Here is a 26,568-nt window from a genome sequence, read left to right on the forward strand (position 1 = left end):
AGAGGTGAAAGCAATTTCCATTCACTGAGTACAAAGGGATGGAAAAGGCAAGGAATTCACAATTTCCCTAGGATGGAGAACAACCAAACCACTACGGTTCTATTTATAACTCTGTGTTCTACAACACTGAACAGGAACAACAAATTTCAGCCCAAGTTGGCTGTGCAGATTTTCAATATCCTTGAAGGACATTACTCTATTCAGTAAGTACTAAACAGGCCCCAGCAGGGCTGTGGAGCACTTGGAAAAACAAAAGAGAAAAAAAAAAGGAATGAACACAGCAAGGTGAGATTTTCTAACCAGGAATGTACCAGTTGCATGTAATAAAGCAAATATTTACATTAAGCACAATACAGCAATTTATTTAGATGCTTAAATGAAGAATACAAAGGGAAATAAAGATCACAAAATTATACATACTACAACAGTGTGTCATATATTAGATGGTATAAATGAATACAACACCTTGTTGGTGTTAACTAAAGATAAAACTAAATATCCAAACCCAGCACTTTGTCTCAGTGTGCTGCTTCAACACAATACACTTTTATACAGATCTAAAAGGTGTCAAAATTAGTAGCTGCAAACTTGTTTCTTGCATGTGATTTTTCTTTTTTAGCTTAAAAGATTTCAGAAAATGGCTCTGAAATACGTTTGTCATCAGTTGTCATGTCAAGGATATTCAGAACAAGAAAATTCTATAATACAACAGAGCCCAGATATATTTTTATGTTGCTGGCCTCTGGTTGGAGATTGTACAAGGTTATGTGCAAAAACTAAGTTTGTCAAAATTCATACTAGAGCAGTCTCAAGCTTTGCTAGGGAAACTAGATACAGCATTTATTACACAGCAGGGCAACACTAAAAAAGAGAAACAGATCTATGATGGGTACACAAGAACAGTTCCATAAGCTTCACTTGAATAGGTCTAAAAGACTGTACAAATATACATTTCAACTATTCAGAATGATACATGAAAAGTCCATTTCCCCAGAGTCTGCTATACAGGTGCACCGGGTCGCGGCCGCGCCGCCGAGAGGGGCATGTTGGAAAGACACAACTCAACATGGACAAGGTGAATAAAGGTTGGAAATGCAGATAAAATAAACCTCTGCTTTTCTCTGTGTGCATTCTGGAGCCACCAGCATATCCATTTCACATTAAGTTACTGTGCTCATCCCAGCAGGAATTCTCAAGCCAGAGTAGCCAAGAGCATCCGTCCAGGCCCACTGGGCCAGCAGTGGCCACCCCAGGCCAGGCCGAGCCCTGGGAGCAGTCCCAGCTGGGTGAAGCTGCACAGTCCCACTGCAGGGGGTGTGGGGCAGTGCAGGCCGATGCCAGGCTGTGCCCAGGCCGCTCATGCCTGCTGGCTGCTCAGCTCCACTCCGGGCAGGCTGCCGTGCATGGGCTCGGCCACGGCGGCCGCCACGCCCGCGAAGGGCTCCCCGTCCTCGCTGTCCATCGCGCTGCTCTGCCACTCCATCTGCTGACTGGACAGGCTCTCCTCCATCTCCGATGTGTTCTTCCATTGCGACTGGTCCTTAGACCAAAACTCTTCTACTTTTCCATAGGAACGATTCTTCCACTTTGACTGTTCTTCATCACTTTCGGATCCGCCCCCTTTGGCCTCGACAGCTGGTTTACTGCTCCCAGCATCTTCACTTTGGGAGGATTCATCTGTCCACACTTCTGGTTTTACTTCTGATGTATTATCTTCAAAATCCGAGACCTGCTGGGAGCCAGGCCCGCTTTCAGACTGGGAAGCTCCATCCTTCCATTCCACAGCATCATCCTGATCACCTTCGCTATCTGAAATGTCTCCTACCAGTTTTGTTGGTTCTTCAGCAGAAATAATCTCTTCATATTTAGAGCTTTCCTCTTGTTTTTGATCAGATTTCTCTGGAGACTGTAATGCATTTTCTTCCACGATTTCCTTGGATATGCTGTCCTCGGGGTTCTCCCCTGTGCCATCAGATGTGGGTTTCCCACTAACGTCAGAGATGCGCTGACCAAAGGGACTACGGCTTTCGTTGTATTCCTCCTCTATATTTTCATAACTGTCTGAGGAACTCTCATTGTCTTTTTCTAAGTTGATTTTTTTATCAACAGTCTTACTGGCATTGACTCTGGAGTTCTTTTCATCGTGGTTTTCGAACAGCCATTCAGCATCGAAATCCATTTCGTGTTTGACTTTGTTGAGCTCTTTCATGTTGAAGCCGAGCAGCACCCCGGGTTTGTACTTCTCACAGTCCCGAACACATTTCTTCCTTTTGTTACTGAAGTGAGAAGCGATATCGGATTTCCAGAGCCACAAACTGGCCGCCAGCTTTTCGATCTCTCTCCTCGTGGGGTAGGGTTGCTTATTGAAATATTTTGTAAGAAACGTTTTCCTGGCTTCATAGGAATCATCTTCGTGACCCTTGGGGTCCAGTGCGAGAACTACGGGTTCTTCAGGCTTCTCCTCAAAGCCAGAGGGGGAGTCCTCGTCATCCATTTTCCTTTTCTTCATGAGTGGGAACTCCACGTGCTCGTAGGTGCGTTTCACCGGCGCCACGGCCGGGGACTGGCCGAGCCGGGACGTGCCCTTGTCCTGCCCGTTCTGGGTCTTGCCCACCCCTCTGCAGTGCACCAGGTGCAGCGTTATGGTCGAGGCCGTCATGTTACTCGTGTACACCCCGAGGCAGTGGATGCATTTGTAGGTCAGCTTCTTTTCCACGGGGTGAACCGTCTGGATCACCTGATGCCTCTCCCGTAGGTGATGTGCAAGAGCATCAGAGATAGGTCCTTTTAGGATTGAAAAGCACAGAGGACACAGAGTTTTCCCCACATCTTTTTTGTACGGCACTGCTGCTTGTGGAGAACTTTTGACGGGTACGTCAGACTTCTCCTGGATTTTGGGCTGTGGTTTTGGTGGAATGGGGGGAGTGTTCTGAGCATGGTAAGCTACGGATTCAGCGGGAGCATCTCGCAGGTTGTAGGTGGTTACAAGGAGATGTATGTTCGTGTGACCGCCCTGCTGCAACGTCAAATCAAAGGTTAGAGTGGAATCAGTCTTAGGTCCCATTTCTTCGTCCACGTGAACCATTCTCATGTGAGCAGCCATCTTCTCCACGTCGTTGAAGGTGGAGCGGCAGTAGGGGCAGGACAGGCCGTGGATCAGCATGTGGTTGAGCAGCGTGTCGGTGGGCAGGTAGCGGTTACAGTAGAGACATTTGCTAGTGAAGTTGTGGATCTTCATTATGTAGTTGGCGACCGCAGGCACCTTCTCAGCCTTGTGCTCCTTTTCAAAGTGGACACTGTACACGTTTTCAGGGAACAGCTCATTGCAGATTGTACAGATTTTCCACTTCTGTGTGGATGATGTGTTGACAGAGGAAGGACCTGTAGCAGCCACGGGGGATTTGGAGCCAGACTGGCCCAAAGCCCTGGTCGCTGCCTGTGACTGGGACAACGAGGTCTGTTTGAGCTGTGTCGAGGACAGTGAGGAGGAGTTGGCAGACTGCAGCGAGTACCTTGCTGAGGCCTGGGACCTCTGCTCCCCTCCAAGGGTGTAAGGCCTTCCGTTCCCACTCGCTGAAAACTGTTTCATCGTTTGTGATTGCTGGGAAAGAGAAACGGGCGCGTTTCCACTGAGGCTGAGCCTCCCCCCTGGCTGCCCAACGTAACTTGGGGGCACTGATTTGACCCCATAATTGTTCTGTTGTAGGTGAACATTTGACATCATATTCACTCCTGTGGAATTTAATGTAGGCTTTGGTATAGTGAGTCTGTTCATCATCTGCTGTGACGAGAGAGACCGGACACTTCCAGCGGAGAGGGCACCCATCCTCTGGGGGAGCCCCATAGGCTTTTTATCCTGGGGTTTTGGAGCTATGAGCATCAAAGGTTTAGACCTTGGAACCACGACATTAGTGTGACCTATCATTGCAGTGACCTGGTATCCGATCCGTTCATGGTCTTCGATCACGTGCTGCACTAAAGCTTCGTAGGATTTCGGCATGAAAAGGCATCGTTTGCAGTGGATCCCCCCCTCCTCTCGGGCACCGGAGCTCAACGGAACCGCACCATTGAGGGACTTTTCCCCTCCCTTCGCTATGTAAGGAGCAGCAACGTGCTGAAAATGTTCCCTGTAAATGTGCTTTCGAACGATCTCGTAGAGCGGGTCGCGGTAAGTGCACTTCTTACAGTAATAAACAGCTTGTTCCACACTGTCAGCCTGCTTGGGTTTAAGGCTCTCGTGTTTGTTTTTATCTTTGAAAGTGCTGATGCCTCCACTCGGTGTACTGGCATTGGGAGCATGGAATATTTTAATGTGCGTTTCCAAAGTCTTTTTGTCCGCGTTGAAGGTACAGTAGGGACAGTTGAGGAGAATCCTGTTCTCAAAGTCTTCGCTGTGAACATTCCGGAAGTGGCTTTTGTAGGCTGAAAAGAACTTCGAGGAGAATGGACATGCACTGCAGCAAAAGGGCTTTGTCCGATAGTCCTTGAACAGAGAACAGAGCACAGACTCAATAGTGAACGGCAGTTTTTAGGAAAACAACATCCACTAAATATTCCCAAAACGTTTCTAAACGATACTCGCGAGACCCCCTGCAACCATCCCAAACCTTTCGATTAATTTCTTCTCTCCCAGTTCTGGCCTCCTAAGAAGTTTATCATCTGAGCATACATGTGATGTGCCAGGAGGCCCCTCAAGAGTTTAACCATGACCTCAGCAGGCAGGGCTGACTCAAAAGCCTCTTTCCCACCAGTCACAAAAGAGCCTCTTCCCTGCAGCTGAGCTGCAACAAAAGGTTCCCCATAAGCTCATTTCTGGGGGAAAAGGCAAACAGGATTGTTTGAGGAGAATGAGACTGTATCCAGATGAGGTACTTCCCACCTAAATCTGCCAGACTCCTAGAGATGTAAGAGGGATCTATAACTTGAGCTATTTCAGTGTCCTTATCCATTACACACTTTAATATCAAAGATGGAATTCAAAACCTATTTTTTGGTGAACAAAAGGATTTCAGCTTACCAAGACACAGACTAAGGCTACGCAAGCCCTTAAAGCCACCAAGCCTTTTCATATTGATCAAAGCACAAAGCTTATTTTTAAACCAACCTCGACTCAGGAAAAAAATTTGAAAATTCCACCCTTGCAGTTTCCCTGCAGCTTTTCCCTTTGTTACATTTAATGTGGTGCCAATGCAGTTCTTGTCAACTGATGCACCACAAACCAAAGTTTCACTGGCCTTAGAGATGGCCACGAGCAACCTGGTACTTCAGGGGAGGCAAGACATGGAATTCAAATAGTTACAAACATTCCTCGTGGGTGTCAGAACAAGTCCTGTGCACTGAGCTACACACAGATCACGTGAAGGAGCTGGAAACCTGCACTGTTCCTTTGCACAAGGAAGCATCTGCCTCTGGGCACCTGCTGGAGCCTCAGACACTTGGAGGGCTGGAGACAGGCCACAGCAAACCAACTAACCAACACCTGCCTCCTTTTATATTACAATTTTTGTTCTGGATTAGCTAGAAAAAGGGACATCAGTGTATTTTATGGAACACAGTAATAAAGGGACATCTTCAGATTAACACTAGGAATCCATCCCACGTCAGGTTCCCATCTCCTCTGAGAGCAATCCCTGATCTTTGAGGTGCTACGAGAGGGATTGCTTTGTAGAGAGGATTCTGTCCTCAGTGCTGGGGTTACTCTGCACTGCACCATCAGGAGAGGCACTGCAGCACACACAACTTGCTCTAACCAACAACAAGTATCATTTCCTCCTTCCACTTCTGGCTCAATTCAAATTTCCTTAATTACTGGCTCAGAAACACCTCAACAGCAACAGTTCCAGTGTCGCTGAGTTGCTGTACAGATCCAGGTATGTCCCAAGCACATGTGGGATTACAGCTCCTGGAGCCCTTGGCTGTGGCTGCCGGGCACTGACAGTGACCGTGCACAGGGCAGCAGTGAGATGTGTTCAGTTCAACAACTTCTGAAAGTGATGGAAACAGGGAATAAACCATCCAGGAAAAGTAAAAAAATTATCACCAACTGTATAAAACTGTTGATCTTTTGACAGGAAGGCTGGTGGAATTGTGCTAAGCGTGGAAAGAGGTGGGAATGAGCTCTTAGTGCGCAGTTGTTTGACTTGAGCAAGGTTTCTGGAGCCATCAGTTCTCCAGTACTGGCCACCCAGACTCCTGAGACACACCAGGATTGTAACTCAACAAAAAAATGTCAGAACAAAGCACACAGCTTTCTGCTGTCCCTTGAGCTGCCAACACAGGATGAACCATGGGGAAAACTGCAGGAAAAGCTCTTGGCATGTTTGTGAAAGGCCCTTCAGCACGAACCACCTTCAGACTCACAGTGTCAACTCAAACTCTTACCAACCTGGTTTTTCGTAAGCGATGGGTCCCACAGTCCTACATCCTCCCATGTAGTGTTTTTCAAATAAAAGTCATTAGGTTCAAACTGCTTAAAATCCTGGAAAAGGGGAAGATGGGAAGAGAGGACAGAGAGTCAGAACCAAACACCCGGACCAAAACCCCTAAGCAATCCCTGAGCATTCCCTGGATTCTCCCCAGGGGCTGCTGGCAAAGGGCACAGATCATAAACCCAAGGCAGTGGGGGTGTGGCACCTCCTCACACGTGCAGAGCTGTGAACATTCTCTGCATCATAAAACACCTGAAGATCCATTTTCAGTACTCATCTCCTGATTAACCCAAGACTGTAGTTACATACTCATTTCAAAAGCAATCCTGGAGAAAAGTATTCCCAGACTCTGATGTTTGGGGGTTTTTGGTTGCTTGCTTGCTTTTTGGGGGATACTGGTGTGGTGTTTGCTTTGTTTGATTGGGTCTGTTTGAATTTAAATTAATTTCACACAGGAATTCAGATAAAATTTTTTAAAGCTGGAGATGTGTGATGTCCAAGACACTCAATTCTTATTAAAAAAGTAACCTTATGAAGTACTTTGGCATGGAAGTCAGCAGCACAGAAGGACTCAAAAATAACATTTCCACTGAAATGAACATTGTCCCAGTTCAGAATTCTCCCCTTAAACGTGAGACTGGCCCAGCAAATTCTCCAAGCAGAAAGGACTGGCATTTCTTTCCCTTACACATCTCACTTCAGTGCTCTTCACAAGACACAGACAGAACAGCCAAAGCAATGGGTCATGTGCTGAGAGCTGCAAGGGGCTGTGGGGAACTGTCAAGGAAGGTTGCACTTGTGGGACAGCACTGATGGAGTCTGTCCAGGACAGCAGCACAAACACCCTTCCCTTGTAGGAACTGACACAGGCATGAAGTGGTTCTTTAACTTCTGACCTGCAGTAGCATGGACTGACCCATCCTCTGCCCACCCCAAACATCCCACACTGCTCCCAGTTCCTGCAGCATTCCTGGGTGTTCAGTACCAGGTGCCACTTAATGATCCACCATAATCAAAGAGAACTCAGTGTCACCAAATCAGTCACACAGGGCCTCAGGTGTGTCCTGGCTCCACTAAACCTTCTAATAAGTGTTTACAGGTATATTTAACCTCAAGTTTTTAATGAGCACCTACTCTGTGTAGAACTTAAACAGGTCTAAAAATAATGTCACATCCCAAATCTCTCTCAGTGCCCCTAACTGTGGAGAATTTCAGCTCTAACACTTGGGAGGTGCCATACTTACTTCTATATGTTCTTTACAGTATTCCAAACCAATGTCACTAAGGATTTTTTTCACAGTTTTCCGGGCCTTTCTTAAACTGCCAAGGTTGTTGACAGGAAGTTGGAACATAGTTTCTATTGAAAAAGAGAGTAAGAGAAAAGGTTTAAATCAAATATGTTTTGTCTGACAGTGTTGCACTTCTAATTATCAGTAATTGTCTGTCTCATTTCCCCACAGAACTCGTATCAGAGCTGAACCTTTAACTAACAAACTATACATTCTGCCTGATTGTTCTTGGCTGATGCTGCCCATAAGGCTGGAGAGGGCACTTTAACAAGGCAACAAACTGATGGAACAACTATTGCAGGACTTTCAGTGCATCTGGAAATAACTTATTTTTTTAGAGTGTAGTGCTAAAGTACTTCAGGACTCATTTCTCTCCTGTGCATACGTGTTCTAACTGATTTGAAAACTGGCAAGGTGAGCTCCAAGGGTTGTGTCAGCCTTATAACCCAGGTACCAGCATCTCTTTGGTGAGAAAGATGCCCCTTGCACTCAGCTTAGGTGGGGTGAGAAACTAATGCTGCTTCCCTCCTTTACTGCACTTAGAGCTTTAAGTGGCTGAAGCTGTTTAGCAAAGATCCTTCTGTGAAGAGGGGCCCTGAGAGCTTGGTCAGAGACCTTCAGAGAGCAACCACTGGGGAAGTACAAGGGATGGCTTAAACCTCTGTGTGCACATGGAACTGTCAGCTACACAACAGGAGCTGCTCTTTTCCTCTGCTCTCCCCATTCCCACCCCTCCTCTGGTATCAGGATTTCACCTGCAGCTCTAGCACTGTCCAGGCCTCAGACACTCCCTCTGTGCAGGAGGGACCCTGACTGTTCAAACAGCGAGGGTGATTCATGTTGGCCTTGCAGAGCCTGCTCACTCTGGCCCAGGGAATTGTTTTAAATCCTCATGAAGGCTGGGAAATAAGGTCTGATCCGAGTTTCTGACCTTTTGTTATTGTGAAAACTGACTCAGGCAAATCAGTTACTGAACCCTGAATTCGAGGTTATGGTTCTTTATCAGATTTTCTAATCAAATTCTGATTTATCCACATGGCCACTGCCTCTGACTTGTATTAAGAGCTATTTCTAAAGGCACACGTGGCAGAGAAGTTTAAAAACCACTTTCAACATAGGTAAGATTTTGTGACTGTTCTGTCTGTGAGGCTGAGTAAGTTACTCCAGAGTTACAAGTTCTGTTCTCTTTTCTCCCTGGCCTTGCCCACACGGGGTATCAGTTACTGTGTGAGCACCTCTGGGCAGAGGCTGCATCCTGTTATTTCTGCTATTGCTTAACATGCCTTTGGATCAAGTAAAATAAAAATAATACCATTTATGTCAAAGTACAAGCACATAAATGGTGGAAAATTTGAAACCAGTAATGGATATCTATCTTGTAAACAGGAATTTGTACTGAGAAATTGCTGTATCAAAAAAATTAAGACCACAAAGAGCACATTTATTTGTTTCAGGGCAATTTTACAATTAGTTTAGTTACTTCAACAAGTAGAACAAAAATTTCATTGACTAAAAATAATTTTGCTTTAATTGTAAAAACAATGTCTAATACAGCCTGAAGTGAGCCAGGTCCATTTTAAAGACAGAAAGAGTAATTGAAAATATTTAACAACAGGGCTGAGGGTCACCAATGTCAGTTTTGTGAAACATTAGTAACAAATTGGTTTAAAAAGATTCAAATCAGATCTGACTTGTGTGATACTAGAACTTCATTAACAGGACACAAAAAAATAGCACATAGTGCACAGAGTGGTTTTATCCTTAAAGAAATGAGAAGGAATATTAGAAAGGAAGTATGCTTCCTTAACAGTCTATTCCAACTCTTCCCTCACCAGAACTGGAGCTATGGCTCTCAACTCTGAGCTACAGTCAAGTCACACAAGTCTGCTTTCAAAGCAGAGCATGAATTTTTTTTTTTTTCCCCAAACTCAAGAACAGCCATTTATTATAAGTTCTTGCTGCTGCAGGTCATGGAGCCAGAGTGCAAAATGTTAATGTAGCCAAGAAATGACTCTTGGCTCCACCAGCCCCTGCTCTCTGAAGGCAGTGGGATAATGTGGCTCTCTCTGGACTGCACTGGCTCAGTAACCCCTCCAGGCACTACCTGCAGGCTCCAGTTTAACATACAAAATTCTATGTAGCAGCACAGTCAAGTGTGTTCAGGATTTGAATTAATATTTTCATGTGAATTTCAAATCCAAAGAGATAATGTCCTAGAAATTTTATTCCAGAAAACCCCAAGTGATTAGTATGAACTGCAGAAACAGCAGTGCATGAACCAGTCATGGGAGAGCTCCTGGCAAGCCCTGCTGCTTTCTCTAAAATCCAGGTCCCCACTTCAAAAACAAACTCCTTTTGCCTGCAAAGAAACCATTTCTGGTCTCACCCCAGTCAGTGCAGAGCTTGGCTTTGGGAAGTGATCACTTGTGAACTTGAGTCAGCCACAAGTCTCAAATAAAGTCTGTTATCAAATAACTGATTTCAGCACAAAATGCCACTAAACTTCTTCACCAAAGGAACCAAATGCTTTATCTTAATCACTGTGTCTAAACATGCCTAATACACTGTGATACAGAAACCCAAAGAAAAAGCAAATTATTTAGAACTGCCTGAAAGAAGATCTCTGGTCTCTCTGCACCAAGCTCTTGCCTCTGCCCTTTGCCTGCCTCAGTGAAGTCTTAACAAGACAAGAAACTCCAGGACCTTCCTTTCCCCTGCATTGTAACAGAGGAGAAAATTAAATCTTCACATCTGAAACCTGAACTTTTACAGATCAGCTTTTAAAATCAACCAAGTTCTGCTTGATGGCTGAATCCAACTCACCTGATCTAACAAAAAAACCTCATTCTCAAGCAAGTACAGTTCATTTGATTAAGGAAATTTCTGACTATTTAATCACAGTCAGTGGAGAGCCAGATAGTATTGTAGTTTGTGACTACAAAAGCAGCTTTTAGCACCTCCCTCCATTTCTATTTAGAGCAGTATCTCAAACTGTAATTGCACTGTACACAACCCTCTGCTGGCACCTCCTTGGGTGTGGACATGAAACCTGCTGGGATTGAGCAGCATCTCCAACACCAGCCAGACACTAATGGTGTTCTGGAAACGAGGGATGCTTTGTCTGCCTGAGGTCCCTCCTGTCCCACAGCAAAAGGCTTTTCCTCTCCATCCATCCCTAACCTTGTCAGCCACAGTGGGCAAAGTAGGGGGGAAAATGGTGTAACACCTTGAAATGCTCTCAGGAGCACTGGTGAGAATAGTTGGGAAAAAACCCACCATCGCTGCTCAGTTTTAGGAACTTAACAGTGCAAATATCCCAAGAACAGGAAACCAGGACTTCTCATTTCTATGGCATGACAACACAGAAAGGAAACAAGGTCTAGCCCCAAATTAGCCACTGTATAGCCACAAAGCATTTTTAACAAACCCCAAACTCTTCACTGCTTTTTTTTTAAACAGATCTTAGCATTTAGACAGACTTTTGGTGACTTCCAACTCCAAATTACCTCTTCACCACTTGACTTCCTAGCACTTCAAATTCCAGATGGAAACAATTGCAGTCTCTATTCTAAAAACACCCAGAATGTCTGACACATCCTCCTGTTACATTTAAACCAGTTTTAACATTTAATAAACTACCCTCACTGTACCAGCTTCAACTGGCCAAGCAGTTCAGCCCTGACACATACCAGTTACCAAGGGACTGGAACCACCTAAGAGTTGAGTCAAAAGATGAATTTAAAAGATGACTGTGCAATTATTTGCAAAAATTACTGTAAAATACAGCAACTGTATGTCTGGTTTAGTCTTCTAGGTTGCAACAGCGAATGTTATGCTACATTTCTCTGTGAGGGCAAACAGCCCTGCCTTAGGAGGGGTGTCCTGATCTCAAAGGTCTGCACTCAGAGCCAGGGGTGGGACCACCAGAGGGAAAAGCACCAGAAACCCACATCCACCAAATGATCAGAGGGGATAAAAAAAGAGAAAACTCCCACCTGACTTTAGACCCCCAAAGATCTTTCTATTTTAGTGTAACTAAAATCTTAATTCTCCGGTGGGTCTTTTGTATCTTGGCCCTCAGCAGAGGAGCTGCTGTGCATCTGCTGCCTTTGATACCCTCAGGTATCAGGTGTGGGGCTGTTCCAGCTCTCACTGATGAAAGGACTGATCTTCCCACGTGCAGCTTCACAGCACCCACAGGCCACAACGCTGCTGAGATTCTGGGAAAGGTGCACCAGTGGCAGACAGCCTTTCTCCCTCAACTGAGATCTTCAGCCAGTATTCACAATCTGCCCACTGTGTTATTTACAATTTTGGACACTATTCAGGGTGCTCACTAGGCTGGGTTTATGTTTCAGCTTTGGTCCAGTGCAAGCAGCAAGCACAGTGTATTTCTAATGTCATGGTCTGCACAGTAAAACAGTGTTTTCATCAAGAAATAAAGACTAAAGAACTAACCTGCAGGAAGACCTTGCTGTGCAAAGGCACCATGACAGCACCACTCTAGGTTTTCTAGAAAACCTACTCTAGGTTTCCTTCTCTTTGTGCTTAACTGGAAATGACACCATTTCCTGCCCACACAGGACACCTCCCATGACGAGCAAGCACAGAACGTGGGTGACCTGAACATTCTCTGAGGGAGAGTCTGCACCCAGCCAGGTTTGGAGAGAGCACTGCTGTGAAATGGCAGGTAAAAACCAGTTATGGAATTCCCCAAAAGCTGGACACAAACCCCCCAGCCCCCAGTGCATTTTATCCAGTTCAGGCATCCCAGACCTGTATGAGGACAGGGATCCCAAAGCTCTTCAGTGGCCACTGGCTCTTCCCAAGTGCCTGTTCATCACTGGCACAACCAAGCCAGTGGAATTCTAGACTCTGATGGGACTAGAGGAATAACTGGGAAGTTCCTGTCTGGATATTTCATTTATTTCCTTCAAAAGTGTCATGAACATAGTTCTAAGTTGATCTGAGTTCCCAGAGCAGTTAGAAGAAGCAGTCAATCAAGAAAAGGAGAACTACAAAAATTAACCTTTCCTAGTGAGTACTGAGTGAAAAATATGAATGAAAAAGGAAGTGCAAACTTTTTTTACACACATTTAGCAATTTTCTTGACGTTCAGTTTCTTTTTACCAGCTGATGATTCCCAGGCCTACAATAAAAACCTCACAGGAACATAGAGGTAGAAAGCTGGAAACTCCTTTTGAGAGCATTTTTCCTCACAATGAAATATAGAAAGTTACTCATAATAAGCAACATCTACCCCTCAGACCACCCTTTATACACTAAGTTTATTTTTTCATAGAATCTTCATAGAACAGTTTGGGTTGGAAGGGCTCTTAAAGCTCATCCAGTGCCACCTCCTGCCATGGGCAGGGACACCTCCCACTAGCCCAGGTTGCTCCAAGCCCTGTCCAACCTGGCCTTGGACACTTCCAGGGATGAGGCAGCCACAGCTTCTCTGGGCAACCTGTGCCAGGGGCTCCCCACCCTCCCAGGGAGGAATTTCTTCCTAATGTCTTCAAATTTCTTCTTTTCATCTCTTGAGCTGCTGCTTCTTAAAGGCATTCCATGAAATTCACAATTCCATACAACTTATGCTAAATAACTGACCTCAGAATAGATCTGTCCATGCAATTACAACTCTCTTAGGGACATTATTAAAAAAAAAATTATAATAAAGTTTTACCTTCTCTTATGAGCACATAAGGTTGACCCTCCCTTTCCTAATGCTCTCATTTACTCCTATTATGAAGACTGAGAAAACCTGAAGTTTTGGGTGATCTGACACCAAAATGGCACTGCTGAACAAAGCATTAGGTGTGAGCATGTGTGCAAACAGGCAATTGGATAAGCAGCGTGTAAACCCAGCCTCTTCTGTCCCACTGTGACTGTTAGTTTACATCTCCACTCACATCAATCTTATTACAATCATCAGCAATGTAAGAACTCTAGTTCATTAAAGCAACATTTCTGCACATGCTTATAAACCAGAACTCCTCTTACTCTCTCTTTTCCCCTCTCCCCATCATCCTCTGCTGCCTCAAAGGTCCATCCTTTCGGTGCTCCTTCCCCCTCATCCTCCTCCTTTCTTTGCTGGTTCTTGGCCTTCTTGGTCCTTACCTCGCTCATTTTCCCTCTTCTCCTCTTCCCTGTGCCAATTCATAGCGTCCACATTCTTTCGTCGTTCTCTCTCATCCTGTCTCCACCGCTTCTTGATATCTTTGTCCTTAACTTGCTCATTTTCTCTCCTCTTCTCATCATCCCTGTGCCATTTTATTGTTTCAGTATTTTTCTGTGGTTCCACGCTTCTTTTGAGATAGTCTTGTCGCCTCCTCCTCTTTTTTAACATATCCCTTTCCCTGGCACGAGCCTGCTTTTCTTTCTGGGAAAGAAAAGCTTTACGGGGCATCATGAGCTGCTGCTGTACCTGCAATAATATCGTATCCATGGAATGACACACTATACATGCACCCAGCCAGGCACCAACACCAACACTCCTTTGGAGTCCACACTTGGAATGCTAAGCCAGGACAATGCACTGCTTGTTCTCTCCCCTGCACAGCCCTGGGCTCGCTCCGTGTTGGATGAGGACAGGCACTGCCAGCTCCAGGCACCACCTCACCTCACTGCAGCACCGGGAAGGGACCCCCTGGAACCCTCTGGAATGCCCTGGAGCCCCAGGCCTGAGCACTGAGATTTCTGTGCCCTCCTCACGACCCCTCCCACCGAGCTTTTAGCGGCCCCTCGGCGTTGCTGCACCCAACTGAAGGAACAGGCTGCTAGGAGAGCTGGGAAGGAAACTTGGGAATGGTCAAACCTGTTTCCTCCCTTAGTGGAGAGCTGCACTGAACCAAACTTAAAGGTGCTCATTGATCTTTTCAGACCTCCATCTCCACCCAGTTTGGTTGAAAATGGCTCCCTCTTCTCTTGGCTGGGAGGAGGGATTAGGAGACAAGCCACAATCTGAAAAATTGTGTAAGCTTTGTTTCCTGGGGAAACCTGGCCAAAACATTAACTGCAGTTAATGAAATAAGTCCTGACTCATCTACTCAGACTTCCTCCAAGTATGTTATGTCTTGCTATTCACAAGAACAAAGGGAAAAAAATGAGACTATTTACTTGGAGTTTCTGCTGACAGCATTCCCCAGGAGTGGGGCTTCTTGGGTTTGGGGTTTTGAGGTTTGAGTTTCTTGTTTTTAACGAGGTGCCAATGGAGATTACACTTAACAAAAGGTTTTTTGGTTATTCTCTGTATTCACCCAACACATTCATATCTTCTAATGTAACAATGTTAATACCTGCGATTTTGAAATCGTGGAGAACAAAACAGACCCCAGGAAGAAGTTATATCATTAAAAACAACCTTTAAATTCCTTTCTGTACACACTGAGCAATGCTTCAGCAATGACAAACTGCAATTGTGGCCCAGGTTTGAGGGTTTTTTGGGTTTGTTTTGGTTGGGCTTTTTTGTTTAACTTTTGTTTAGAAGAGAGATTTGCAGAGGTCTAATCAAAATGAAAACTGCAGAAAAGGACAAAATTACTAGATTAGAATACTTAAGCAAAGCCCAAAACAAAATGAAACAAATGTACTTTTAAAATTTAGCTACCTTTTGGAAAGCACTTGTTCCCAGCATGCAATACTCCATCTTTTTCCTACAGAAAAAGCAATGTTTCAAACCCTTATTCTAAAAGCTGTTCCTTTCCCCTACATAAATACCCCACCCCACACACTTAAACCCTCTCCTCTGGTCCATTGCCTTTGTTAGCTCTGTATCACGATCCCATGGTTTTCATTCCAATAATTCAACCCCAAATTTCTTAATATCCATAATACTAAAAGGGAAGGGCTGCAGCAGAGTCAAACACCATAATCAAAAAAATGCATGCAGTTTGGCAACACATTAGTACAGAAAATTCAGATTATGCTCCAAATTACTTCATTAAAAGGTGTAGGTAGCTCTCTACCAGACAGCCTCGCTTTAGGTATTAAATATTTGGGAATAACAGTTGGCATTAAAATCAGAAAGCAACGAGAACCCAGGATCAACATCCTCAGTGCAACCCAGACACTGCAAACCTCCACCAGGGTTTCACTTCTCTGTGGGCTGGGTGCCAGGACATTACTGGTGTTTACTCGAGCAAACTTAACTCATTCACTTTTAAACGTACATTATCTTTACAATTTGATCAGTAACCTGATTCAATTCCAATAACAGCACGAATTAAATTGGAAGTAAAACACACGTCATGCAAATTATTCTCCCCCCTCCCCCACCCAAGGTAAGTACCAATATTTAAATTTGTAATTTAAAAAAAAAAAAAAAGCCTTCTGGGACTAATTGTTATATTTTCTATCATTTGATTGTTTTGTTGGTGGGGTTTTTTTTTCCCCTTTGGCTTAACTTTTCGCAGTATTCTTCCCTCCCCTCCCTTTACACAGCCCACTTTGACAGACCAAGCTACAGACAAATGATAGAAAATAACTTAATAAAGAGCATTTCAGCTGAATTTCCAAAATTAAACATTTCAATTGAGATTCAAATATGTAATGTCAGATTCCAAGGAATAACTTAAAGGGACATCCAACTTGAATTAAGTATCTTTGAACTTCCCTGCCCCAGTTCAGAGGTTTTCCCCCAGTTTAGCATGGCATTACTTCATGCAGCCTGGTCATTTCCCTTGCAGTCAGAATCAGCTTTCACTTTTACTTCTGATGGTTTTAAACCAACAGAGGGGAGAAAATTTTAACCCAGGAAACTAATTAATCTGCAGTGAAGCTGCCAGGCTGATTGAGCCCAAAACCACCACCCCTCAATTTCTCTGGAGTTCAAGTTGGTGTTGTTCCTTTTAAGTTCAAAACATCCAAACCTCAGAAGCAAACAGTCAATCCTTTCTACTATTTTTTGCCCATACTTTGTAAAACGAAAATCTCAACTCTTCCCCATCTATTCAGTACATATGACAAGGCATTTACCTCCAAAATTAATGGTGCTTGGGCGTCTCAGACTCATTGGACAAGTTTCCTGCAAAAGCCTCCAAACCCAACTCTCTTGCAGGCCGCCCGCTCAGGGGGATGTTGCACCTACTGGGGGAGCCCCCAGCCCGGGCACAGGAGGAGGATCATAGCCTGCTGTACAAAACAAAGTGGGAAAGACAAAGAGGTGTGATAAGGGCAATCTCACACTGATAATGAGCCATCAGTGCTCCTTCCAAACCACAGCGCTGTGCCTGGGCTGCTCTGAGTGCAGGTCACAGGGCTGCAGCCAGTTGGTGGTCTAAGCAGCAGACTGTGCTGGGTGGTGCTGCCTGAGGAACCATGAGGTGCTCAGAGTGCAGGTCAGGCACCCAGTGCACAAGTCCAGCAGTGAACAGAGCGGGAATGCTCCTCCTCACACTCCAGCCAACCTTCTGGCTGAGGGGGTTCAGAGCTGTTTGCACTGCCCTGAGCTCTCAGCACCACCCACAGCTGCACCCTGAGGGACACAGTGAACACCCCCAGCAACTGCACTGCCTTGGGCAGCTCATTCTTCCTGCAGGGTCCATACAAACAGGCCCCACCTTCAATGACCAGACTGTGGGACATCAAACAGGGCTCAGTCACAGCCCTGGGGACACACATTCCTTTGGGAAGGAATTTAATTCAGATTAGAACTCAGTTACATTGCTAGGAGGAGGATGGGAAGTTTTGGGGAATGGTATGTAAATGATCACACTTCTGCTGGAAGACTGATCCCTCTTCAATTCCCATCAGCCATGGACAGAAACTCAGTTTTGAACAGACTGGAAACACAAGACACAACAGCAGCACCATGAAATCTGGAACAGCCAAATCTAAAGTTCATAAAAGCAAAACTCCTTGAGTCATTTAGAATTACTTTGCCAAGGCATAAAACAAAATAAATTGTTAGATTTTAATCTCTTCATTATTCAGACAGAACATCCACAGCTGAAAGTACAGATTGCTTTCTTTGGCAAGTACAGTTTCAACACAAGACACTAAAACGTTTTAAGAAATTAAAAAAGACAAAATTCTTAAAATGCTTCGCACTGAGGCAAAACTGAATATTGCATCTGCTTTAAGAAGAGCACCAGCCATACCTTCAGACAGGTAAGGATGGATGATAGGTGGTTGTTTCATACTGAAGCATTTTCTAACTAGAAGGTAACTTAGTGCCCATGTGCCTCTAGGAAGCCCAAATTACCTCTCGCCCATGGAATCCTCCCTGCAGAAAGCACACTTGTGGGTGAGGACCCATCAGCCTTGAGAGCAGATCAGTGACAATTAGTTTATCAGGCTGATGATGCTGAGCTCAGGGAAGCACTTCATCCCATGCTGGGTCTCCACAGACTGAGTATCACTGCCCTGCGCTGTGTTGCTGACAAGGATCCCCAAGCATCTGGCATTTCTGACTCTATATAATCCAAATTTCTTTTATTTTAGCCCTTATTTTGCCAGTATTTTATCTAACAGCCCAACACAGGAGCAAACATCAGAGCTGGCTGCAGCTCTAAGATCCTGGGTGAGATGAAACAAGACTTGGTTTCTTGATACTGAGCTTTTTATCTCCCTATTCCAACTGCTTTTAGAATAAGGCAACTTTTAACAATTTGCCCAGCTAACTACATTTAATAACATGCTCTAAAAGGCAGCCATGAAACAGATTTGTAAAGAAGCCTGGTAGTGCAACACTGAGTGAAATCTCTTAAAATACAAGAAAAATATGCAAGAAAATGAACCTGTGGTTCCCACAGCAACAGAAAAGCTGCCTCCCTGTGTATGCAGGTTAAATGGTGCTGTGTGGAATGGTGGTGTGTAACACTCTATATTCACATGAGGACAGGGATGGCCTGTCCCTGGGACTCTGGGACATGACAGTTCCAGGACAGCTGAGCAAGGAAGAACGAGAGCCAGGAAGCAAAAAGGTGTTTTAGGGAAAAGCGAGCAAGTCAAAAACACCAGGAGTAGAAATACCAGGGAGAACAGAGAAGTTGAAAGAACTGAAGCTACTAAAAACTCCCTTGAAAAGGTGAGAGTTGCAATTAAATCTCTCTCCTCCCTGCACTGAGTGACTGAAGAGTCAGCTCCCGACACATCTATCGCTGCCTGACTTTGAGCATTTTCACTTTCTTCCCTTGGACTCTTCCCTTTTCACATTATTTAAGCATTTCTGGCCTAGTTTTCTGAGGGCTGTGCACCCACACTCCTGTGAAGGTAATGAGATTTGCAGTTTAACAGCACATCTGAAATGCCAGACAACTCAGGGCTCATTTTTCCAATCCACTATAATCCTGGAGGGAGAGTGTTTTGTAACAGCAGCATTTTGAACTGAGAGCACCTCCTCTCAGCCACTGCAGCTGGAAGGTCCTGCCCAGGGAACAGGATGGTCCTGCAGCTTCCAACACACCCCAACTCCAGTGGGGAATTTGGGATGCACAGCTCCAGGTCAGACACAGCACTTCAGTTCAACCTTAAGCAAACGAGCCCCAGCCCTTCAGCTTGTTCCTATATCCAAGGTCCTTTAACCCACCATCTACATCCAAAACAGGACTTATTGAAAAGATGTGAAAAAAACCCACAAAAACCCAAATCAAACCCCGAGGAAAAAACTGAGGTTGTTTTAAAACTAAGACACCTGGAACTAAAGGCAACCAACAACTGCAAGTTGCTACCTGGTCAAAGCACTGCCAAACTCATGCAGCACTGTGCACATGACACCAGCTCCCACTCACAGACAAACACACTGTTTCTTAAAAGACCCTTTGTCAAAAAGAAACATTTAAAGAACATTTCAGAGATCAAATCAGCTACATTCAAAAAAATTCAAGTTATGTGTCAAACCAAAAGGATTGTTTCATACCCCTTCTCCTGACATCCCATGTTAACTTAGCTTCAGGAGAGGAGATGAGTCCCTCTAAAGTGTGGCACTAAAACACTCCCATCTTATCCTCTGGAGGAAATTCTGAGCCTAAATCTTTATTGTGCTGTTTCAATGGCTATAGGCAATTTTTAGCAAGAGTTTATGAAACTCTGGTTTACATCTCTTTTTTGGTGCTTGCTGTGTCCCTTCAGCTCTTGCACTAAGAACTCCCAACTTGTCATCATAGGAGAAACTTCATGGAAGACAGCTGGAGTGAAAGGAATTGATAAGGCTGATGTGCCTGTCTCCATTCATTCTTTATTTAAAGGTTAAAAGCCCACCTTCTGCAGTCCAGCAGACAGGGATCTCCTAAGTCATTCACACACTTCTCATTCTTGCTCAATTTCTGGAATTTTCCACTGGAGCCCGAAGCTCCATCTGGTGGGTGTGGACACTCACTGCAAAACTGAGCGGGAATTAACTGTTTCCTCATCAACTTCTGTTCAGTAGGAGCTCTGGGCACTGTGGCACCTCTGTGCCCCACCCTGAAATCCAAAATGGTCACATTTCGATTGCTCTGGGAACCACAACTCCTCATTTCTGCTCCTGATGAACAACCTGCTTCCCTACACTCTGCTGGGAGCTCCTCCTGGCTTTTTTGATTTGGGTGACATAGGCTGAGGTGTGTTAAAGGATGTGCTGTTGCTAAATCATCTTTTGAACACACATGACAAAGCCCACATCAACACCAGCAATCTACCACACTCTGAGAAGCAGTTTGCAATTGTGTCCATTCTCCAGGGCACAGGAAATCTTGAATTAGAGGCACTTGCAGCTCAAGAATTAGGTCTGCACAACTACTGCCATCTTAAAGAATATTTTTGTGCCTGTTCAAGACCTCCAAAGATAAATGTTTATATGCATACAGACATGTGCAGTGAAATCAAGATGCAATACACATACTCAATAGGAGAGCCTGGCTTGTTTAGGGCTATTTCTAAAAGATTTGGGTGTGAAATGCAGCAAAGCCTGCACATCTTGCTGAAATTTGAAATCGAGAGTGGAGATCATTGAAGCACAAAGGATATTATTTGCTTACACCATGATATCCACACTTCAGTGATCAGGAAAAAAGGCTGCATGAATATGCTCTACAATTGCAAAATAATCCTCATCTAGATTGTAGCTAAGCATGAACAACCCCAGAATAAAAATTATTTTGGAAATAGAAGAATGGTTAACGAATGAGCAGTTACTATTCAAATTAAATCAAGAATCACCTTAAAATTTTCAATGTGAAGCTCACAAAAACATTTGTCTAATTAAACAAAGCGGCACAGAAGTCCCTGTAAAATGTGCAGGAACAAAGCAAATAATCAATATACATGTAATTTGTGACTGGATTACACTGACTGTGAAACTGCAGCCAGATTAGACTGCAAGGGAAAAGGGTCCCCAGCCTCGTGTGTCATGTTTCCTGACATCACCACTGTGTCAGCAGCCAGAGCAGAGCCCCATCCAGCTGAAAAGGAGTGGTCTGGGGGCAGAGCAGCTCCTTCACTCACCACACACAAGTGCTGGGCCTGGGCCAAGCCCCAGGGCAGCAGGAACAGGGCTCATGGCAGCACAGACACACACACAGGTATTTACACCAGGAGGGAAGTGCAGCCTCGTGTGTCCTGCCCAGCAGAGGCACGGCCTGCCTGGAGGGGCAGAGCAGCCCAGCCGCACAATGGAGCACACAAACACTTCCACAGCCTCATCCAAAGCCCTGCCAATCCCTGCTTTCTCACACAGCAGATACATCAGCTACTGAAGGGATCTCGCCAACTGGCTGCATTGAGTATTTAAAGTGTAAAAATAGTCAGGGAAGGAGGCTGGTGCTGATTGTTTTTCCTCTGCCTTACACTTCACACACGCGATGCACAAATGCTGCAATATGAGATTGGGTAAAGTCTGTAAAGAAGAGCTTAAAATCAGTCTTACCACTTCACATTTCTTACCTCTTTCCCTTTCTGTCTAAGCATAGCTCCCAAGTGCTCCAGCCCCTGCCTACATTCCAGTGTTAATCCACCTCAGCTACTGCTGTCCTCCAGCTGACTCAGGAACCTTCCACAGGCAAGGCCTTCAGAGCAGCAGCAGCAGCAGCAATGGGGAAACAAAACAGAACAGAACATCACAAACTTGAGCTGGACCAGTCAGGAAGGAAAAAAAAAAGCATTTTAAGACCATTATCTTGCCCACTTAGATTCCGAGAGCCATTTTGTCCCCTCACTGTTGCTGCTATGAATCTGCATCACCAACAGCTCCCCTGGGCCAGCTGCAGCACGAGCACAAACTACCAGAGTCACAGCAGAGATCAGAGCACAGGAGAGGTGACACGGGGTGAAAGGGAGCACAGCTGGGGGCTGGGGCAGGGAAGAGACAGCAAACTGAAGCCAGAGTAGGCCCTTTCCTCCACCTGAGGGGCTGGATGGGCTGAGTGTTTCTTCAGGGGACAGCTGCTCATACAGCTGCTTAGTTTCTATTTCTTTTAAATTGTTTTAGACGCTACTCCAGAAGTAGATACTAAATGAAACATTTGGCAACACGATCTGGATACACCTGCAGGTGTGGGGTGTTCACAGGGTCAACTACACAGGCATAGGCCAACAGTCACTGTCATTTTTCATCAAAATAATCTTTAATACCTCCTTAAAAAAACCTCAACAACTAAGGATATAAATGGTGGTAACTGTAAGTGACTCACTGCAGAAAAAATGATATTTACTCCATTCTTACTCAAAACCATCAACTGCCACACACATTCAAGAGCACTACTGTGAGATCACAGACACTAAATTCAAGCCTCCTGTTTGCCTTTTGAGAGCTGCAGTGAAGCTCTGAACAATGCAGCTCTTGCCTCGAGGCATATGGCCCTCAGGTAGATAAATAAGAGCTACACCCTCTCGAAAAATGTCTTTATTCAAATCTAGAACGTGTATTTGATTTTTAAACCAGATCTAAGTTCTTCCTGAAAGCTCAAAAGGAACAGGGCAATTTGACCATCCTGCCTAGGAAAGCCAGGGCACTCTTCCTCAGTGTGTCAGCTGAGGCAAAGCACATCTTCCACATATGCAGAAGGTATGGGATTTCTTTTTAAGAAAACTAAATTAACATGAACAAGAGTTCTTTTCCTTCTAGTGCACATACAGATTCAGACCAGCACCTCTCATTCTCATCTCCATCTCTTACACTATTAAGAACACACTTCTATCAGCAGATCTACTTATATGGGCAGGACTACCTCCACATTGACAATTATCCTGTTACAATTATGCTCATAGAAACCATATCCTATATACCTATACAGATATAAATCTAGGCAGAGCAGATCTTGACTTACTATAATGAAAAACTCCTGTGCTGTTTGTTCAGATGCAGGCCAGTATAGTCAGCTGCTGACTTTTTAAACAAGCATGTTACAAGCACCTTAGAAAACACAACCCCAGTAAATGCAGCATCATTAATACAAAACCTCAGCTGAACTAATGATTTAAAAAAAATCCCCCATTTTTTCCCCTGCAGATAAAGCAGCTCAGTGACACCTGTGACACACTGAGCAGCTGCAGCCCTGTACCTGTTCCCTGCCTCTCCTGACACCCAAGACCTCCTCAGATCTGACACTGGTTTGTTCATTCCCAACCTAAACCAACTTCAAGTAGCGGAGCAAAGACAACTTTCCCTTTCTGAAAACACCACCCCACAAAACACACCCCAATAAGTTTCTTACAAACCTGCTAAATCTGATTTGCAGCCACCTCAAAATAAACACATTAACCCAGGAGCACTGCCTTTGCTGCACAAAACCGTTTGTTTCAATTGCTTTCTTTGCATCAATCAAATCAGCTGCCATCTTAATAAGAAGCTATAAAATATACATTTGGACTGTATGACTTCTGACTACTGATAAGATTCTGATATGTTTCTGTATTCCAGGAATGCTACGGTAAACTTTCACATTTGCTTTCAGTGTTTACTGTTATTATGGAGTGGTAAAGCTGGGTTGGGAATAATCTTCCATTATTCCCTCTGCAGTGTGTGAGCACAGCTCACCTTCCCCAGAACACGGGAACACATTCACCTACGGGCGATTCAGTCACGGCACAGGGAGTTTGGGGAGCACCCAACAAATGAGGTTTTATACTATTAATGCTCAGTTAAAATGCTGTTGCAATATACCCCTGTCAGTGAGACACACCAGCTCTGGAAATGCTCATGGGCACCTTGTGACAACTGGTAACTTCCACCCTACACACACAGAAACACCATGAAGTTCTTCACCTCCTCCTGAGGAGCACACACACCTTCCTAGGTGTGGTGATCGTGCAGCTGATGGTTAATGCTGCAGGGCAGGAACTTCCCAAACCAGCCAAGAAGCTCCTCTCCCAAGGCTTTTCATTCCTAAGCACTGTGAGCAGCAGACACTTGTCTGTCGTACCTACAAGCAAAACCAGCCACCTTTCACCCTCCTCATCTCCCACACTTCCAAAGCATCTCCCTCCTACACCTGAACACAAGTGAGCTTACAAGCTCTTCATGACAACAGAGTTTGAAGCATAAAGAGTGGTAACCTAAGGAGATACTTTCTACAAACCTGTCTGATGGATCATCACTTCAAATTCAAAACAAAACAAGATTTTTTTTAAATAATGGGGCACTAAAAACAAATCAGTTTGCAATAATCTCAGAGCTGTCCCCAGACACTGGGAAGAACTCATTTCTGTTGGAGACCAAAAAATAATTCTTATGAGCTAATTAAAAATGATATTGATATGAGTAAAGGGCAGCATACTAGAAAAGAAAAAGTACAAAGCCATTTAACTTAGTTTTACTTCTGAAAAACAAGTTATTTGTCGTGTAAAGTTTAAGTATTTGCTGTAATAATCTTCAGAAAAGGTGACCATTATGTTACCATTAGGTAACCCATCAGCATCTGGTGCAATTCTTTTAACAACAGGGTGTTCCTCTGGTGTTGTCTCTGGCGAATGTTTGAAGATTTCAGCACATATCATGGTACCTGTCCATGTGCTGACAGCAAAGTACTGCCCAACATCTGCAAATGCACATCTGCACAGGAACCAAGCCTGAGTTTGGTTTGTTATTAGAAGCACAAAAAAAAAAAATCCCCTGCTTTTCTGTTTCTCAAGCAGGCTGGTCCATCTTTCTCACCTAGAAGGATGACAACTTGTGATTATGAGTTGCCAGAGTCCTCAAATGAAAGTTTTCCTGAGACCCTGCAGGAGGGAGCAGTGCTGGGGCACACACAGCTGAGCCACAGCAGTCAGCTAAGGTCGGTCCGTGCTACCCTGACAGGCAGCAACGCTGTGTCTCCATTAGCTCACACCCTGCACCTCCAACAGAAACAGAAAATAGGCGTAAAAATAAATAAAAACACAGCCAGCAAAAAACCCCCCCAACTTAAGAAAAAAGGGGTGCAGGAATAAAAACCTCTTTCACACCTACCAAACGCCTCAAATACACCCAATAAACAACGAACGACAACACTTACAGGTACGGGGGCTCTGCCCCGCGGCCCCAGACAAAGCCCCCCGAGGCTCGAGGAACGCCCCGCGCCCTGGGCTGGGGGCTGCAGCCACGTGCCCGAGGGTTCAGCGAGCGAACCAACCGCGAGGCCCGTCCGGCTGTGACACGGCCCGGTCCCGGTGCCCCCGGTCCCGGTGCCCCCGTTCCTGCCCCTCGGTTCCTCCCGCCCCCCGGTCCCGGGGCCCCCCCGGTGCCCCCCCCCGCCGCAGCGGGGCCCGGCGCGCAGGGCGCCCCCTGGCGGTGCCGCCGCGCAGCGCCCCGGCCTGGCTGCGGTGGATCGGGGGGGCCCGAGTGTCCCCCGCGGGCACGGCCGGGGGTACCGGGGATGGGGGCACCCCCGCACCGCGCACCCCGCGGGGCTTGCTTTGGGACCCCCCCGGGCTGCAGCCGCCGCGGGCAGGGGGTGCGCGGCACGGGGGTGTCTCCCCGGTGCGGTGCGAGGCTCCGGGGGTGGGTTCCCCGCCTTTGTCTGCGGAGCGGTGTCGGTAACTGTAGCCCCGGGCAGGGGCGGGTGAGGCAGCGCCGCTCCATCCCGCGGCTGCGGCTCGGGATGGCAGCGGCGGATCCCGCCTTTTCCCGCGGGCACGGACCCCTCGGCTGCTCCCATTCATCGCATCTGGCCCCGCTCAGCACCCGCTCCGCCGGCGGGGCCGGTGCAGCCGCACCCCGGGATGCTTGGCCCGGCCGGCGCTGCCGCTGCCCCGGGACGCGGCCGTGCGGGGAAGGGAGGCGGCCGGGCTAGCGGCGGGGCGGGAGCAGCGCCCGGTGCCCGCAGCCGCCGGGGCTCCTCAACATGTGTGCGGTGGGGAGGGGCCGCCGCCAGCCCCGCAGCCGGCGCGGCGGGCAGGGCGCGGGATGCCCGCGGGAGGAGGAGGAGGAGGGAGGCAGGGAGGGGGCGGGCGGGCGCTGCCCCCGCCCGGGTCGCCCCGCGGACCCGCGCTCGCACCTACCTGAGCGGGCTGTCCTCGCAGCGAGGGCGGGCTGGGGGGGGCGCCGGACCCTCCCCGGCGCCGCCCGGTCCCGAGGCGGGCGGGCGGGCGGAGCGGAGCCGGCGGCGGCGCGGGGGAGACAAAGGGGGGGATGTTGGGGGGGGGCAGTGTGCGGGGCGGGCGGTGCGGGGCGGCCTCGGGGGCGGGAGCGGCGGGCACTGGTCCGGGGGCGCGGGGCGGGGGCGCGGGCGGCAGGCGGGGGCAGCGCCCGGGCCCCTCAGACAATACAGCCGGGTCCCGCTGCCCACAGCTGCCCGGGCCAAGATGGCGGCCGAGAAAGAGCGGAAGTGACGCCAGCCCCTCATTAGCATGGGGGTCTCATGGGCGGGGGGGGGGGGGGGGGGCCGCGCCGGGGGGGGGGGGGGGGAGCCCCGGGGGTCCCGATAGGTCCGGCCCCGCCGCGCCCGCCACACCAG

General features: G+C 46.6%; 1 protein-coding gene across 7 annotated transcripts; it reads right to left on the reverse strand.

The window, feature by feature from the left end:
* Nucleotides 1-335: 335 nt before the first annotated feature.
* On the reverse strand, nt 336-26,221 carry ADNP (activity dependent neuroprotector homeobox). 7 transcript variants are annotated; one of them, XM_027645783.1, is made up of 9 exons: nt 26,114-26,221; nt 24,789-24,964; nt 21,581-21,702; nt 16,694-16,849; nt 15,327-15,372; nt 13,838-14,144; nt 7,673-7,785; nt 6,386-6,478; nt 336-4,483 (listed from the first exon to the last, which is right to left on the reverse strand). In XM_027645783.1, exons 5-9 carry the CDS (start codon nt 15,363-15,365, stop codon nt 1,358-1,360), a joined length of 3,678 nt encoding a protein of 1,225 aa, XP_027501584.1. In that variant the 5' UTR covers nt 15,366-15,372; nt 16,694-16,849; nt 21,581-21,702; nt 24,789-24,964; nt 26,114-26,221; the 3' UTR covers nt 336-1,357. The 7 variants fall into 7 exon arrangements, with proteins under 7 accessions (XP_027501584.1, XP_027501586.1, XP_027501583.1 ...); XM_027645785.1 differs by lacking the exon at nt 24,789-24,964 and having other exon boundaries at nt 16,694-16,846; XM_027645782.1 differs by lacking the exon at nt 24,789-24,964.
* Nucleotides 26,222-26,568: the final 347 nt, after the last annotated feature.

Source organism: Corapipo altera, unplaced genomic scaffold (genome assembly GCF_003945725.1).
Source record: "Corapipo altera isolate COAL_440 unplaced genomic scaffold, ASM394572v1 64, whole genome shotgun sequence".
Classification (NCBI taxonomy): Eukaryota; Metazoa; Chordata; class Aves; order Passeriformes; family Pipridae; genus Corapipo; species Corapipo altera.